Source organism: Electrona antarctica (assembly GCF_951216825.1).
Source record: "Electrona antarctica genome assembly, chromosome: 9".
In the NCBI taxonomy this organism is placed as follows: Eukaryota; Metazoa; Chordata; class Actinopteri; order Myctophiformes; family Myctophidae; genus Electrona; species Electrona antarctica.
In genome coordinates, this window is record NC_136790.1 from 16,714,969 (window position 1) to 16,728,657 (window position 13,689).

The 13,689-nt window shown below is 43.8% G+C and overlaps 1 protein-coding gene across 5 annotated transcripts in view; it reads left to right on the forward strand.

Annotated features, from left to right (window-relative positions):
• Window positions 1–13,689, forward strand: part of ptpra (protein tyrosine phosphatase receptor type A) — a 58,565-nt gene that overhangs the window by 15,041 nt on the left and 29,835 nt on the right. For 4 of the 5 annotated variants that reach the window (XM_079510493.1, XM_079510494.1, XM_079510496.1 and 1 more), the window contains exons 2-8: window positions 5,264–5,310; window positions 6,707–6,785; window positions 7,168–7,508; window positions 8,048–8,210; window positions 9,142–9,159; window positions 11,767–11,869; window positions 12,167–12,240. In XM_079510493.1, the coding sequence (XP_079366619.1) occupies window positions 5,290–5,310; window positions 6,707–6,785; window positions 7,168–7,508; window positions 8,048–8,210; window positions 9,142–9,159; window positions 11,767–11,869; window positions 12,167–12,240 (799 nt within the window). In that variant the 5' untranslated portion in view covers window positions 5,264–5,289. The remainder of the gene's footprint in view (window positions 1–5,263; window positions 5,311–6,706; window positions 6,786–7,167; window positions 7,509–8,047; window positions 8,211–9,141; window positions 9,160–11,766; window positions 11,870–12,166; window positions 12,241–13,689) is intronic. The other variant, XM_079510495.1, reaches the window with a different exon arrangement.

A 13,689-nucleotide genomic window follows, 5' to 3' on the forward strand; every position in this document is an offset into this window, starting at 1 on the left:
TTTAACCCATTTAGGCCTGACGTCGAAATAAAAAAAAAACGTTCGCTCTGAAAGAATATATATTCAAAGATTTGTGCCGCGTTGGCGCGCTATGAGCTTGTAGATCTGCTATTTTTCAATAGCTAAAGTATAACATAATGCTTAGTTAAAACACAAAGGGGTTCTCGTCCAGAATGGGTTAAACCATTAAGACAAATTAATACGAATGCCTTCTGAATCAGTCTCAAACCATTTGGTGCCATGGATGGACCCCAAATTATGATATGTTTGGCCGTCGGGCGTCGGCCACTCCATCTAAAAATGTTTTATGCCAGGGGAAACAGTTTTTTTTTCTTCTAAATTATAAAAATTCTCGCAGTGTGGCACAAAGTGACACGCTGGGAGCTTGTATATCTGCTATTTTAGAATAACTTTTTTTAATTTACCCCTTGGAAATGCAGCTTCCACAGAGATTCCAGACAAATATCTCGCAGTGATATTAGTCTGACTATTTTGTGGCACCTTTAACCACTTGAATGAACGCTAGCATCCCAATGTTGGCCATGTCTTAACGGGAATGTTAGCAGAAAATGAGCTTGTACATCGGCTATTTTCGAAGAAAGGGATTTGGTGTAGAGGGGGAAGGAGTAGACGGACCACTGTCGGTGAAGTTCAAGGATATATAGGGTTTAAGTGGTTACGTCTTTTTCTTTTAATTTTTTTCTTTAAAGAAACATGGTCTGAAGATGGTTATCTATGCCGTGGGTGGCATCACTCTGAAAAACCAGTTGGCACCTTTTTTATTTTTCTGCGTGTGCAAAACCCTCTGTCTCATCATGTCGAGACAGACAGGTTTTCAATCATGCCAGTTGTTCAAGCTAATTCTACCCATGGGTGAGCGCTAATTATATAATGTTAAATCTGAGTCATAGATTTGAATGAGGACTAAATAAATGAGAGGCGTGGCACTGGCACATCATGGAGAGGTCAATGGTTGTCATTTTTGGAACAGCTAGAGGTTTTTTTTCTTTCGTCTACAGGTCCAGACAGTAGGGGAAGGAAGCGATGTGCACTCTTCTGTTTTATGACTTCCCTGCACTATAAAATCTTGACGGGTCCATTTGGTTCCATTTGTACACCTCCCAGAATTAAACTAACATTTAGAATTTTACGGTGTGATGTCTGAATGCACTCCAGAGAAAGTAACCCATTCTATCTTGGCCAATCTGGTAACTGATATTGTCCTTCTAAATGCTTGGGGCGTGTGTTTCCATTTATATATATTTTCATGTATTTAATTTATTTCATTAAAAAAACCCAACCCCTCATGCTTTAGAAGGACAATATCAGTCACCAGTCCAGAACCAAGGAATGCATGTTTTCAGGGTCAGAGTCTATCAGGGTTTGAAGATACAATGGGTTTACAGTAGGCCTATATAGAAGGGGACCTGTCTGATAAAATTAATATCTAAATATTGAATCGGGCACCTTTTTTAAAAACTGACTCGGGTGCACACAAAAGCCTGAGCAGAAGTAAAAAATTACCCGAAGTGTTTTAAAGTATTGCTGCAAGATTAATCTGAAAACTCATTCATTCATTCATTCATGCCGGCATTGAGCAAGTGAGGATGTGGATTATTATATAAGCCTGTCTTTCTCTCTTGACGTCAGTGCAGCCGTAATCATGTGTAATTAGTCCGCTATGAAGCAAAGACACTTGTGATATGCAAGGCCACCCTGTCTAATTCAGAAACACCTCTATATATAGCCCAGCTGTGTGTGCTGGCCTCATTGGCTGCTGAAACTAACGAGGGGGGGGGGGGGGTGAAATCTTCCCAAAATTGCCATTGTGTGGAACAGAAGCCAAGTATCTGCTCTGCTATGGCACTGTAATGTCCTCGAATTGATCCATTATCCATTAATGGATACATGGATCATTCATTCATCATGGATACATTAATTTAATAACATCCAGAATGATAATTAAGATGATAGTAACATAATTAAACCTTTGTTGATCCCGCCCGGCCCGGGGGATTCAGGTGTCATAGCGGCAACCGTGGCAAACATGAGACACGGGAGCAGGTGAGACACTAATAAAGACAATAAAGGAAGATCAATAAAATATGTAGTCTTCTTAGGTTCTGACATTAAGACACTGGCACTGGCGCTCTAAATGCATGGGTTAACCATTAGTGTATAGTCTTATCAATAAATGATAGATGAATAAATATATGAATGATAGGTCTATCACCAGAGAATATACGAATGATACTGTACATCATCACCAGTGAATATATGAATATACAGTATGTACAAAGTCAGACCATCAACACTGCTGTGTAGTGCCGACAGCCTTCAACAGTGAGTGTCTGACTCAATAAGATATGTACAGTCTGTCACTCAACGGTGAATATCTGAATGAATAGAATGTCAGCAATGAAGGAATGTACAGTATATTAAGTCTGTCATCAGAACATCCTAGTAGTAGTAGTAAGTAGGTTTGGAACTTGGAAGCCTTAAGCTCTTAACGATGCCTGTTCCTTAACGATTCCCTCTTAACCCATTTATGCCCGACGTCGACATTAAAAAAATGTCTTCTAAATCCTGACAGTTTTCTGAAAATACCTGTTTCTGTGTCAGTGGTTCTCAAACAATTTCATGTCAAGGACTCCCAAAAATATATGTTATTGGCCACCGACCCCCATCTGAAAATATGTTGTTCCAGGAACCCCTCAGAAGCAAAGATTTGAGTTAAAAACGTTCTCTCTGAAGGAATAAATATTCAAAGATTTGCGCCACATTTTCACGATTTTTCAATTTTTTTTCAAAACTAGCAGACCTACATCTGCTATTTTTCAATAGCTAAAGTATAACATAATGTTTAAAACACCAAATGGGGTTCCCGCCCAAAATGGGTTAATGATTCCTATAGGGGGTTCCAGGTGGACCCTTAGAGGTCTGTAACTCTGAGAGTGCACTAATAGAACGGTTCCATTTGTGCCCTCTTATTATATGGTGGTCCTTGAAATAAAACAGTTTGAGAACCACTAGTATTGTAATTGTATAGCAGACATAAAGTCCACATACCAGGTCTGACAGTGTGATCCATTCCGGAAACAGCATGCAAATGTGATGGAAGTGATTCTGGTTACTCAATGTTGGATCCGGTTCCTTCAGTTCTGCTGGTTCCGGATCCCAAGCCTAGTACAGTGCTAGTAAAGTGGGTCAGGGTCACAGCCATAGTACAGTGCTAGTAAAGTGGGCCAGGGTCAAAGCCGTAGTACAGTGCTAGTAAAGTGGGCCAGGGTCAAAGCCATAGTACAGTGCTAGTAAAGTGGGCCAGGGTCAAAGCCATAGTACAGTGCTAGTAAAGTGGGCCAGGGTCAAAGCCGTAGTACAGTGCTAGTAAAGTGGGCCAGGGTCAAAGCCGTAGTACAGTGCTAGTAAAGTGGGCCAGGGTCAAAGCCGTAGTACAGTGCTAGTAAAGTGGGCCAGGGTCAAAGCCGTAGTACAGTGCTAGTAAAGTGGGCCAGGGTCAAAGCCGTAGTACAGTGCTAGTAAAGTGAGCCAGGGTCAAAGCCATAGTACAGTGCTAGTAAAGTGGGCCAGGGTCAAAGCCATAGTCGGTAATCCCTATGGTCTATTATGGAGGAATTATTTCTTGGGCACTGGGACGGCATTATTTTTGAGAGATTAATGGTTGGGTTGGATAGATGGTAGCTGTAAAATGGTAAGTTGTTGGTTACATTTTTACTAGGCTGTAAATCACAGCCAAATAGCGGCGTGATTCGTGATATAAACAAAGATGCTTACTTTAAGAAGCTAGCCCAATGAACCCACGCTCTGCCTCGAGGCAAGAAGAAGAAGAACACAAAATGGCCTCCTTAAGTGAATGTCAGATCTCATGAATGTCTGGGACAGAGAAATGTAGATAACAAAGTCGATTTTTCCTGATTTGTCTCTCTGGAGGGAAAAAAAACGTCAGAATGTGTGGCTTGTGAAGAATGGGTTCAATATTTAGTTCAGTGACCATGGGGCTAAAGAATCGTTCAGAAGCTGTGTTCACGTTCACTTCTCCCATTGGAATGAATGGACTCCAACCTGCTCCTGGTCTCCTAAAAGCCAGTTGGCCCTGTCTTGCTTTATCTACTGTTTGTCTGGGATATAAACTAGACGGGACAACAAAGTGCTGTTCAGTAGAGATAGATGTACGTATGCCAGGAGGACGGGGAACTGGCACCGTTGTTGCTTTCAGCAGCCAGGATGCCCATGGTTCTCTGATGTAATAAGCCCTGATGCCAAGCATCAGAGGCTGACTGTGTGTCCCAAGTGCTGCTGGTAGCGTCTCCCTAAACACAGCCAGACGGGCTGGATTATGCCAAGGTTCAAGATCATGGGATTAGGCCCAGGGATTATCACAGCTCGCTTGGTCACTGAGACAGCAGCCCCGGGGGGGCTTTCCGCGATTACACCAAAGACCGACAGTCAGCCTGATGGCCTAATTTATGCTCCGTCGCGCGATGGTGTCGCGTGGAAAAAATATCCGACCTACAAGCGTGTAGCGCTGCGCGGACGAGACGTCTGTGAGCTTGTAGGTCGGCGTACAGAGTATGAATTGGCTTTACACAGACCACCCGCCCCTCTTTTGTCCTCTTCTCCTCCGGTCTACTTTTTGGCCTGCGCTCACTTGTCCCAGCTGGCGAGGAGGAGAGGGCTAAGCGCTGAATCACATCCATGCCACTCACTTGAGGAATTTAAATGTGACACTAATTTTGTTAGACCTTGTTGATGCTTGGGTGTAGACGGTGTTGAATGGTCATTAGCATGGAAAATTTGTGTCTCTAAATAGGAATAACATGTTTCCAATCTGAATCCCTGTTGTTTACCCCTTGAGTAGCCCTGAATTAATCGGTGTAAGTAAAATGCTGGGAATTGGGCTTGTTCTACTTCCTATCGTACTCTCTCCACACCACCAGCCTTCCCATGCATCTGCATAGGCTATAGATTCCGGCACAGGCTTCCTTTTGGTTTGTCTGACTCTTCCCTAGAATAATAAGGCTTCTTATTATTCATATTGATACTGAATGCCATAGTGCACCTGCGGTGAAAGCGTGGGTGTTACTTTGCAGATTCAGTAGGAATCGAGCGTTATTGTTAGATGGTATGATCGATAATGCAATCATAAATGAGTTGGCAGAGGAGGAATGTTTTATAAAAAGCAAGTTGAAGGGAATAAACCAAAGTCAAATGGCTAAATGCTTTCTTGTGCTGCTGTCCACAGGACTACGCTGTGCGAATGAGTGACTGATGCAAACTTCGTTTGTTAAGGTAAGAGGCTTTGCAATTATTTGTTCAAGATAAATACAGATCAGGTCAAATCAAACACACAGTCAGCTGCACCATTACACTTTTATTACATTACAAATAAATTATGTCGTATTACCTTCCGGTACTAATAACATTTAACCCACTTTCAACCTGGTGTCTCTTTTTTGGCCATGTCATTAGAGGTCGGTGCTGTTTGGGGCATAATGTCGTTGGAGGTCGGTGCAAATGAAAAAGCACAAATATCATTATCTACATCAGTGGTTCTCAAAGTGGGGTCCGGGGACCCCCAGGGGTTCCTTAAGCTAAATGATAATTAGGAACCAAATGGACCCTTATAAGTCTGTAACTCAGAGAGTGTACAAATGGAACCAAATGGAGGGTCCCAGAGATGGAAATGTCATTAAATGGGGGGCCATGGCCTAATTCAGGTCAAACCGGGCTGTCCTTGAAATGAAAATGGTTGAAAATCACTGCTAGAGCCGTAAAAATCTTCTCTTATGGGGGTGTCCTTGGCATATATTTTCTAATGGGGGTCCGCAGGGATAAATTAGTGTCAATTTGGGGGTCCTTGGCATGAAAACGTTTGGGAACCACTAATCTACATGTCCACAATGCACCATGACACATTGTGATCTTGTAGATCACTTATTTAAGTGTATAGGGCTTAAGTCGTTAAAAATGAAAACCCTGATTTCTCTGTTAAAGGGTGGCTTTGGGTTAGGTAGAGTGAAAAAAATAAATAATTGTCTTCATATATTGTATTATTGTATTGTTTAGGCCTGACCTCGAAATTTAAAAAAAATCTTCTAAATCCTCCAGTTTTCTGAAATAAATATTTTCACGATTTTTCAAAAATAGCAGACCTACAAGCTCGTAGCGCGCCACTTGGTGGCGCGCTACGAGCTTGTAGGTCTGCTATTAATTAATGTCTTTGATATTGGACATTGTCTCCATTAGTGCTGCACAATTAATCGAAAAAAGATCGAGATCTACATTCAGACATGTGGTAATGTTCAGCAACTACAGACTAAAGACAATACATATTTTCATGGGGAAAAAAATGAGAATCGTGATTTGTGATCTCACTTCTTGCGATTCACATTTGAGCAAGAATGGTGCAGCAGGCCCAGGCGGTGGCGTAACCGTCTGGGCACCCGACTGGTAATCCAGTCGCAGTGTGCCGCGGGTTCGACTCCCGAGCCCGACACGGCCTTTACTGCATGTCTTCCCCCATCTCTCTCCCGTTTCCTGTCAGCCTACTGTCTGTCCCTTCAAAAAACCAATAAAAGGTGTAAGCCGCAAAAAAATATCTTAAAAAAAAAAAAAAGAATGGTGCAGCACTAGGTCTCCATGTGTATTTTGTAATAATATCCCACATGTCGTCTCCTTCCTTCAGGGCAGAATGGGTGTACATCCCCTGCTCCTGGTGCTCAGTCTGGCCCTCGGGGCTTCTGCCCAGGATCCTCCTACCACAGGTATGAACCGTGTCTGCTAAGAACAACAAAGCTGTCCGCCTACACACTTCTCAGTTGCCAGTCTGTGCCATGACCGATTTGAAGTCATTTTGATAAAATGAATGTGTATTAGAATGGGCCAAACTAAGAAATAGGTCTCTGCCTAGGGCCCATTATGACGTTAACACGGCCCTGCCTGCACGCTGTCCTCAAATGCAAAATGAGGACATTGTGTTTTTGTTTTACGTTTCGGGGCCCAGATTTCTATTCTCCCATGATGCACCTGTTGTTTCTGTAGTCATAGAACATAATGTGAAAAGCCCTTCAGCCCGTGTTAATCACGGACCCAAAATACCGTAAGAAAGAATCTTTTCTGCCTCACTGAGAACCTGTCGTCTCGCAGGCCCCCCGATCGTCACCTCCAAACCCACGGACCGGCCTCCTGTGGCAGCCGTTCAGAACGCCACGGCCGCTGCTGCTGCTGCTGTGCCGGTCACAGAACGAGCCCCACCCGCCACGGCTCCGCCCACCGCCCTCGCTGTGGCACCCGCCACAACGCCGGCCGCCTCCGCCACTACCGTGAAGGTCCCGGCGGGTGATGGGGGTGTGCCAGCGGGTGGTGATGGGGCCGCGGCGACCACAGCGGCACTCACCGTCGCCCCGGAGCTGCCACCCCTCCTCCCAGCAACTCCTCCTCCACCAACCCCGACCGATGCCCCAAACGATGCACCGCCAACCACCCAGGTTAGTATAGTTTGACATTTTTACGTGTCCGGGTAGCTCAGTCAGTCGGTAGAGATCTTGGACCACAAATTCATGGGTTCGATCCCGGGCACGGCGCCAACTCAGCGTATCAGTGGCATGGCCTGGGTGTGGCAAGTCGTGCGGGAAGTACTGGGAGCTGATGGTAGGTGTGGCGCTCCACCTCAGCATCAATCTCCCAGGGGTCTAGTGCATTGTAACGGGGACAGACTCCCGTGTGTTACAGGTTGATGCCGACAATAAGCCACTTCCGACCTACTTCCCTTTTGCTTTCTATTTCAGTTTAGTATATATACGCAAATTACGCATTGTGAGCTTGTAGATTTTCTGACAAAGACTAAAATAAGGGAAAATGTTTGCTATGATTTTAGTTAGTATTCGTTTTGTAAACACTCAAAGTTTCAGATACTCATGTTTTATTTGTCCTAAAGCTTTTGTTTTTATATCGCAGTTTACTGGTTTCAGTTATCTTGTTAGTTTTAGTTAACTATATTCTCCCTGCCAACCGCCCGCCCACCCAGCCCGCCCCTCCCCCTCCTCCTCCCGCCACGCCGGCGGTCCCGGACGGGGGGAGCGAGAACGGGACGGACGCCACGCAGCCCGAGGAGGACACGACCACCCCGGACCCCGACTACGGCGGGTGGACAGAGACCACGCTGGCCCCCCCACCAGACCACATGCCAGGTGAGCGTCTGCAATGACACTGACAATTATTGTCAAACATTTTGGAGAATGGCATGCAATGAAACACATTTGAAATCTGAGGCTTTTATTGTACTATTTAAATAGTTTTGAGAGAAAAATCGCTGTCATTTGTCCCAAAAGTTTGGTGCTATTTGTTTCAAAAAGCATTATAAGTAGCCTTGCCGAGCCATGAGGCCCATAGGGCAGGAGCCTATCTCCTGTTTCTGTAGCGTGAGGCAGCTTGATGTACAAGTACACCCCCTGGACATGACGCTAGTATGTCGCAGGGACTTATACCCCCAATCCAACCCTTGATGCTGAGTGTCAAGCAGGGAGGCACTGGGTCCCATTTTTTAGAGTCTTGAGGTATGACCCGGCCGGGGATTGAACCCCGACCTCCCAGTCTCAGGGCGGACACTCTAACCACAAGGCCACTGAGCTGGTAAAAAAAGCATTATACCCTGTATATATTAACATGTGTATAACGATGCAATGTGACATGTGCTCTGTTTACACAATGCTGTTCCCCCTCCAACTGTATACTTTACCCATTTTTCAACAGTTTTTACTATTTGTTTCACACTTGCTTTGGCAATGTGATGTAATGTAGCTCCTTTTAATTGGAATTGATTTGAAATTTTGGTCAATACGTCCAATGGTGAACAGGACCCAAATATATTTTGAATCTTTGGAGCATAACCCAGTGTGTAGACTTTATTCTTTTTTTAAATTCTGACCTCAGCCCAGCACCTGTTTTTTTAGTGAGTGGATGTGCGTGCTTTGCTGTTTATTTCTACAACTGAAATTTTGGTCCATAATAAGATGGCCAAGATAGGGAAGCTTGGCCTAAAGTGGTTAAATGGATAGATACTCACCCAGGCTCTTCCTGTTTGTGTGTGTGTGTTGTATGTGCTGGTTTTGTCTTTCACAGATGAGGAGGACGACACAGGTAAGACCTTAAATCTCAGTTTGAGTGCATTCATGCATGGAAGATTTAATTTCAACTACTACAGTCTAATCCAGTGTCCTCAAGCGTTTCCATTTCAAGGACCCCCCCCATAACTCTGAGAGTGCACAAATGGAACCAAATCGGTGTCCATTACTCCATTTGGGTCCATTTGGTTCCATATACAGACCTATAAACTAAAGGGTCCATTTGGAACCCTTGGAACCATTGGTCTAATCTAATGTCTAATGTTTTAACCAAATTAGTAAAGCCAGGTTGAAAGTATTTGAAGACATTTTTCCACCACTAAGATCTCGGGGGGCAGTTGAGAGGATTAACGAATTAAGAGACTACAGAAGTACTATTGGTTACAACAAAGCATAACAAATGGGAAATGCATGTATAGCAGTTATGTAATGTACTATAATATGCATTCATTTTATAAGACATGAGTCTTATGTAATGCTTGCATCTTTTCCCTCTGTCTGTGTCTATGGGTGTTGTGTGGCTGACTCTGAGCTGTTCTGCATCATGGCATTAGACTCAGAGCAGTCGCGGCCACGTCAGTTTCACATGATACCCGCGGCCTGTTGTGCTGATGCTCTGTTCAATGTACACATTGTCTGTCTGAGAACACTGCAAGGTCTCCAGGAATGATGCATGAAAATGCAACATAACTCAACTGGGCAGCATTCCAAACCGCTTCGCCAAGAAGGCACATGTGAAGTGCGTGGTCAAATGATCCATTCTTTGGAAATAGGCCCGGAGATGGGCTATAACAAAAATGCTAAATGGTGCTTAAATTCGTCGATTGTACCGTCGCGCGGTGCAATTTTACCGCTCTTTACCATTGATTTCATCAACGTCATAAACATTAGTAGTTGCATTTCTGATGGGATGTGGGCTTGTGAAATGTCAGTAATATCATCTTTTACAGTAAACCCTTATGGTTCATCTAAAACAGTGGTTCCCAAACCTTTTCATGTCAAGGACCCTCAAATTGACACGAATTAGCCCACAGACCCACATTTGAAAAGATATGCCAGGGACGAGAAGATTCTTACGGCTCTAGCGGTGATTCTCAACTCTTTTAATTTCAAGGACACCCAGTTTGACATGCATTAGTGTGCATTTCTATCTCTGGGACCCCCAATTTATATTGTAAAATCAATGTTAATTTAACTCGGAGAGTGTACAAATGGAACCAAATGGACCCTTGTACAGTCTCTGAGTTACAGTCCAATAAGGGTCCATTTGGTTCCAAACTATCATTTAGCTGGGGACCCCCTGGAACCCCCTCAAGGACCCCTAGGGGTCCCTGGACCCCACTTTGGGAACCACTTGATGTCAGAATCATGTCATGTGAGGTAGCTACACCATGAAGCATGGTAGCATGTCCAGTTGTCCACACTTAATCAGTAGCTCATGAACACAGCAGAGATAGGTACACAAATAGCTTAGCCATTTTAACTTGCCGTACACATCACCTAGAATAGATCACTGGGCTCCATGAAGTCTAATTTGTAATGTTAAACCTACAGTGGAAAGATCCTGAATAAGGGTAACATTTTTACACTCTCAGAATTATGTTGACACTCCGGATTCTTGCAGTGCATGCCAAATCAAACCGCCGTCTGTACCTTGATTGTTTATTCATTCATGTGTGCCAAAACACGGTCATATAATCCACATCTTAGTGTCCAGTGATCAGAAATATGTATAATTGACCCCAAAAAAAACAACTGATGGTGGGCCTACATGCTTTGTGACGTAGAGATGGGTGCGTTTAACTGTTTTTAATTCTCTCAATAATTCACATTGACTGCACTGCTAATATTAGCCCAAAAGTACAGAGCAGTGTTTTATGGGTAGGGTATAACCAATTATTGTGGAAACAGAAGTTTGACCCTGAGATTTAAACAGTGATGTATCTGCGCACTCACTGTGAGAGGTACAAGTCCACCCCCTCCTCCTCCTCCTCTATCTTCCATCTGCATGTAGGCCTTTCTCTTCAGCTCGCCCATGAAATATTAACACAAGACAGCCTTTATGTTGCTCTTTGGCTGAAGCGCTGGAAAGGAAAGTTGGAGGCGAGTGTCGGACCAAGAAGTAGAGGTCAGGTCACCTGATGAACATGTTGAGATGACCTTTTGGTCATCTTTAACGTGGTCTCGGTGGGACTGTGGCTCTCAGAAGTGTTGTGAACTGGGATTAATTCAGAAAACATCCCAAACAATTTAGACAATGTTATGCATCAAAATCAGCTGAAAAGGGGCTTTCAGTGAAGGCAAACAATTAATTAATAATCTTTTCACTCTCAAAGTTAAATGAAACACACATTCGACCTGCCCTCCCTATTTTGGGGGATGTCTTTGTGGGCGAACATCTTAAAAAAATTGCTCAAATAACTTCAGGATTCATTAGGAAATAGCGAATCTACAAGCTCACGGCATGTGACAATGCGTTGTGTGAGCAGTTGTAGATCTGCTATTTTCGTTATTCCTCCTACAACAAAGTATGCCGGGCTCTGAAGAGGTTAATAGTTGAACATGTTTTAAATGATCACGCTGACCTGTCTTTCTTTAATCTTCCCGTGTCTCCTGAACCAAGAAGAAGACACGCCGTCGGACGACATGCCCATCATCGCCGTGATGGTGGCCCTGTCCTCGCTGCTCGTCATCGTCTTCATCATCATCATCCTCTACATGCTCAGGTCAGGAACTAGGTTTGCCTTTTTATTCATTCAAATTCAAACTTCTGAGGCACCTAGGCTCAGTGTAGCCCGGCAGCGTGTCTCAGGTTCCAGTCCCGATCCCGACGTCCTTTGATGCGTGTCACTCCTCATCTCGCTCTGTCTCTTCCTGTCTCTTCCTGTCTACCTACTATAATATCAATAATATAAGCTTAAAAAAACGTACACGTAGGAGAGGTGCGTGCATGCGCCCGCGCGAGCGAGAGTGAACCAGTGCAGATGTATTCATCATTGTGGTTTTTGCTTTCTGATCGACAGGTTTAAGAAGTACAAGCAGGCGGGAAGCCATTCGAATTCCTTCAGACTGACTAATGGCAGATCAGAAGATACAGGTAATGATGTGTGTTTGTGCGTACATGCTGGGGAGGGTGTTATCAAGTCGTGTGAGGGCAAATATGGCTTATGCCTTATTCCTCTTACACACCCGTTTTGTTTACTCTATGGTCCGTGGTTCCCAAACTTTTTCATGTCAAGGACCCCCAAATTGACACCAATTAGCCCCGCGGACCCCCATTTGAAAAGATATGCCCAGGACCCCCATGAGAGAAGCTTTTTACGGCTCTTGCAGTGATTCTCAACCCGTTTAATTTCAAGGACTCCCAGTTTGACATTGACACTAATTATCCCACGGACCCCCATTTGAAAAGATATGCCAGGGACCCCCATAAGAGAAGCTTTTACGGCTCTTGCAGTGATTCTCAACCCGTTTAATTTCAAGGACCCCCAGTTTGACATGCATTAGTCTACGGACCCCCATTTAATGGCATTTCTACCTCTAGGACCCCCAATTTATATTGTAAAATCAATGTTAATTTTACTTTTGAGAGTGTACAAATGGACCCTTTAGGGTCCATTTAGTTCCATTTGTACACTCTCAGAGTTACAGGCCCATTTGGTTCCAAACTATCATTTAGCTGGGGACCCCCTGGAACTCCCTCAAGGACCCCACTTTGGGAACCACTGCTCTCTAGGTTATATAATATGGTTTTAGACGACTTGTTCCACCGGACTGTGTGTGATTCACATTAGCTGGGGTTGATCTGCCTCTCCTATAACTGATAACATGTTAGTAGTGGATTGATCTGCCTCTCCTATAACTGATAACATGTTAGTAGTGGATTGATCTGCCTCTCCTATAACTGATAACATGTTAGTAGTGGATTGATCTGCCTCTCCTATAACTGATAACATGTTAGTAGTGGCTGACTGTTGGCCTGGGCCTTTGATATGACGATTACCTAACCAGCAGAGAGAGAGAGAGACAGATACATCTGTTGGGAAGGCAGTGTTGGGCTATACTGCCACCTAATGGCCAATCATGTTATAGCCTCGTCTACAGTCTTGGCATACATACACTGTCAAGGTGATCTGTTGATGCAATGATATAGTTACTAGACTACTAGATATAGTTACTAGACTAGATCAAGTCACGTCTTTTTGTTTTTGTTTGTTTAACCTGTTTAGACCTGTCTTCTATGTCTTCTAAATCATGATCATTTTCTGAAAAACGTTGTGGTTTTTATGTCAGTGGTGCTCAACCTTTTTCATGTCAAGGACCTTTTTCATGTCAAGGACCTTATCTGTATTTGGCTGCAGACCCCCATCTGAAAATATGTTGTTCCAGGGACCCCCCAGAAGCAAATATTTGAGTTAAAAACGTTTACTGTGAAAGAATATATATTAAAAGATTTGCACACATTTTCACGATTTTTCAAAAATAGCAGATCTACAAGCTTGGCACTCGGTGCCGTGCTATGAGCTTGTAGATCTGCTATTTTTCA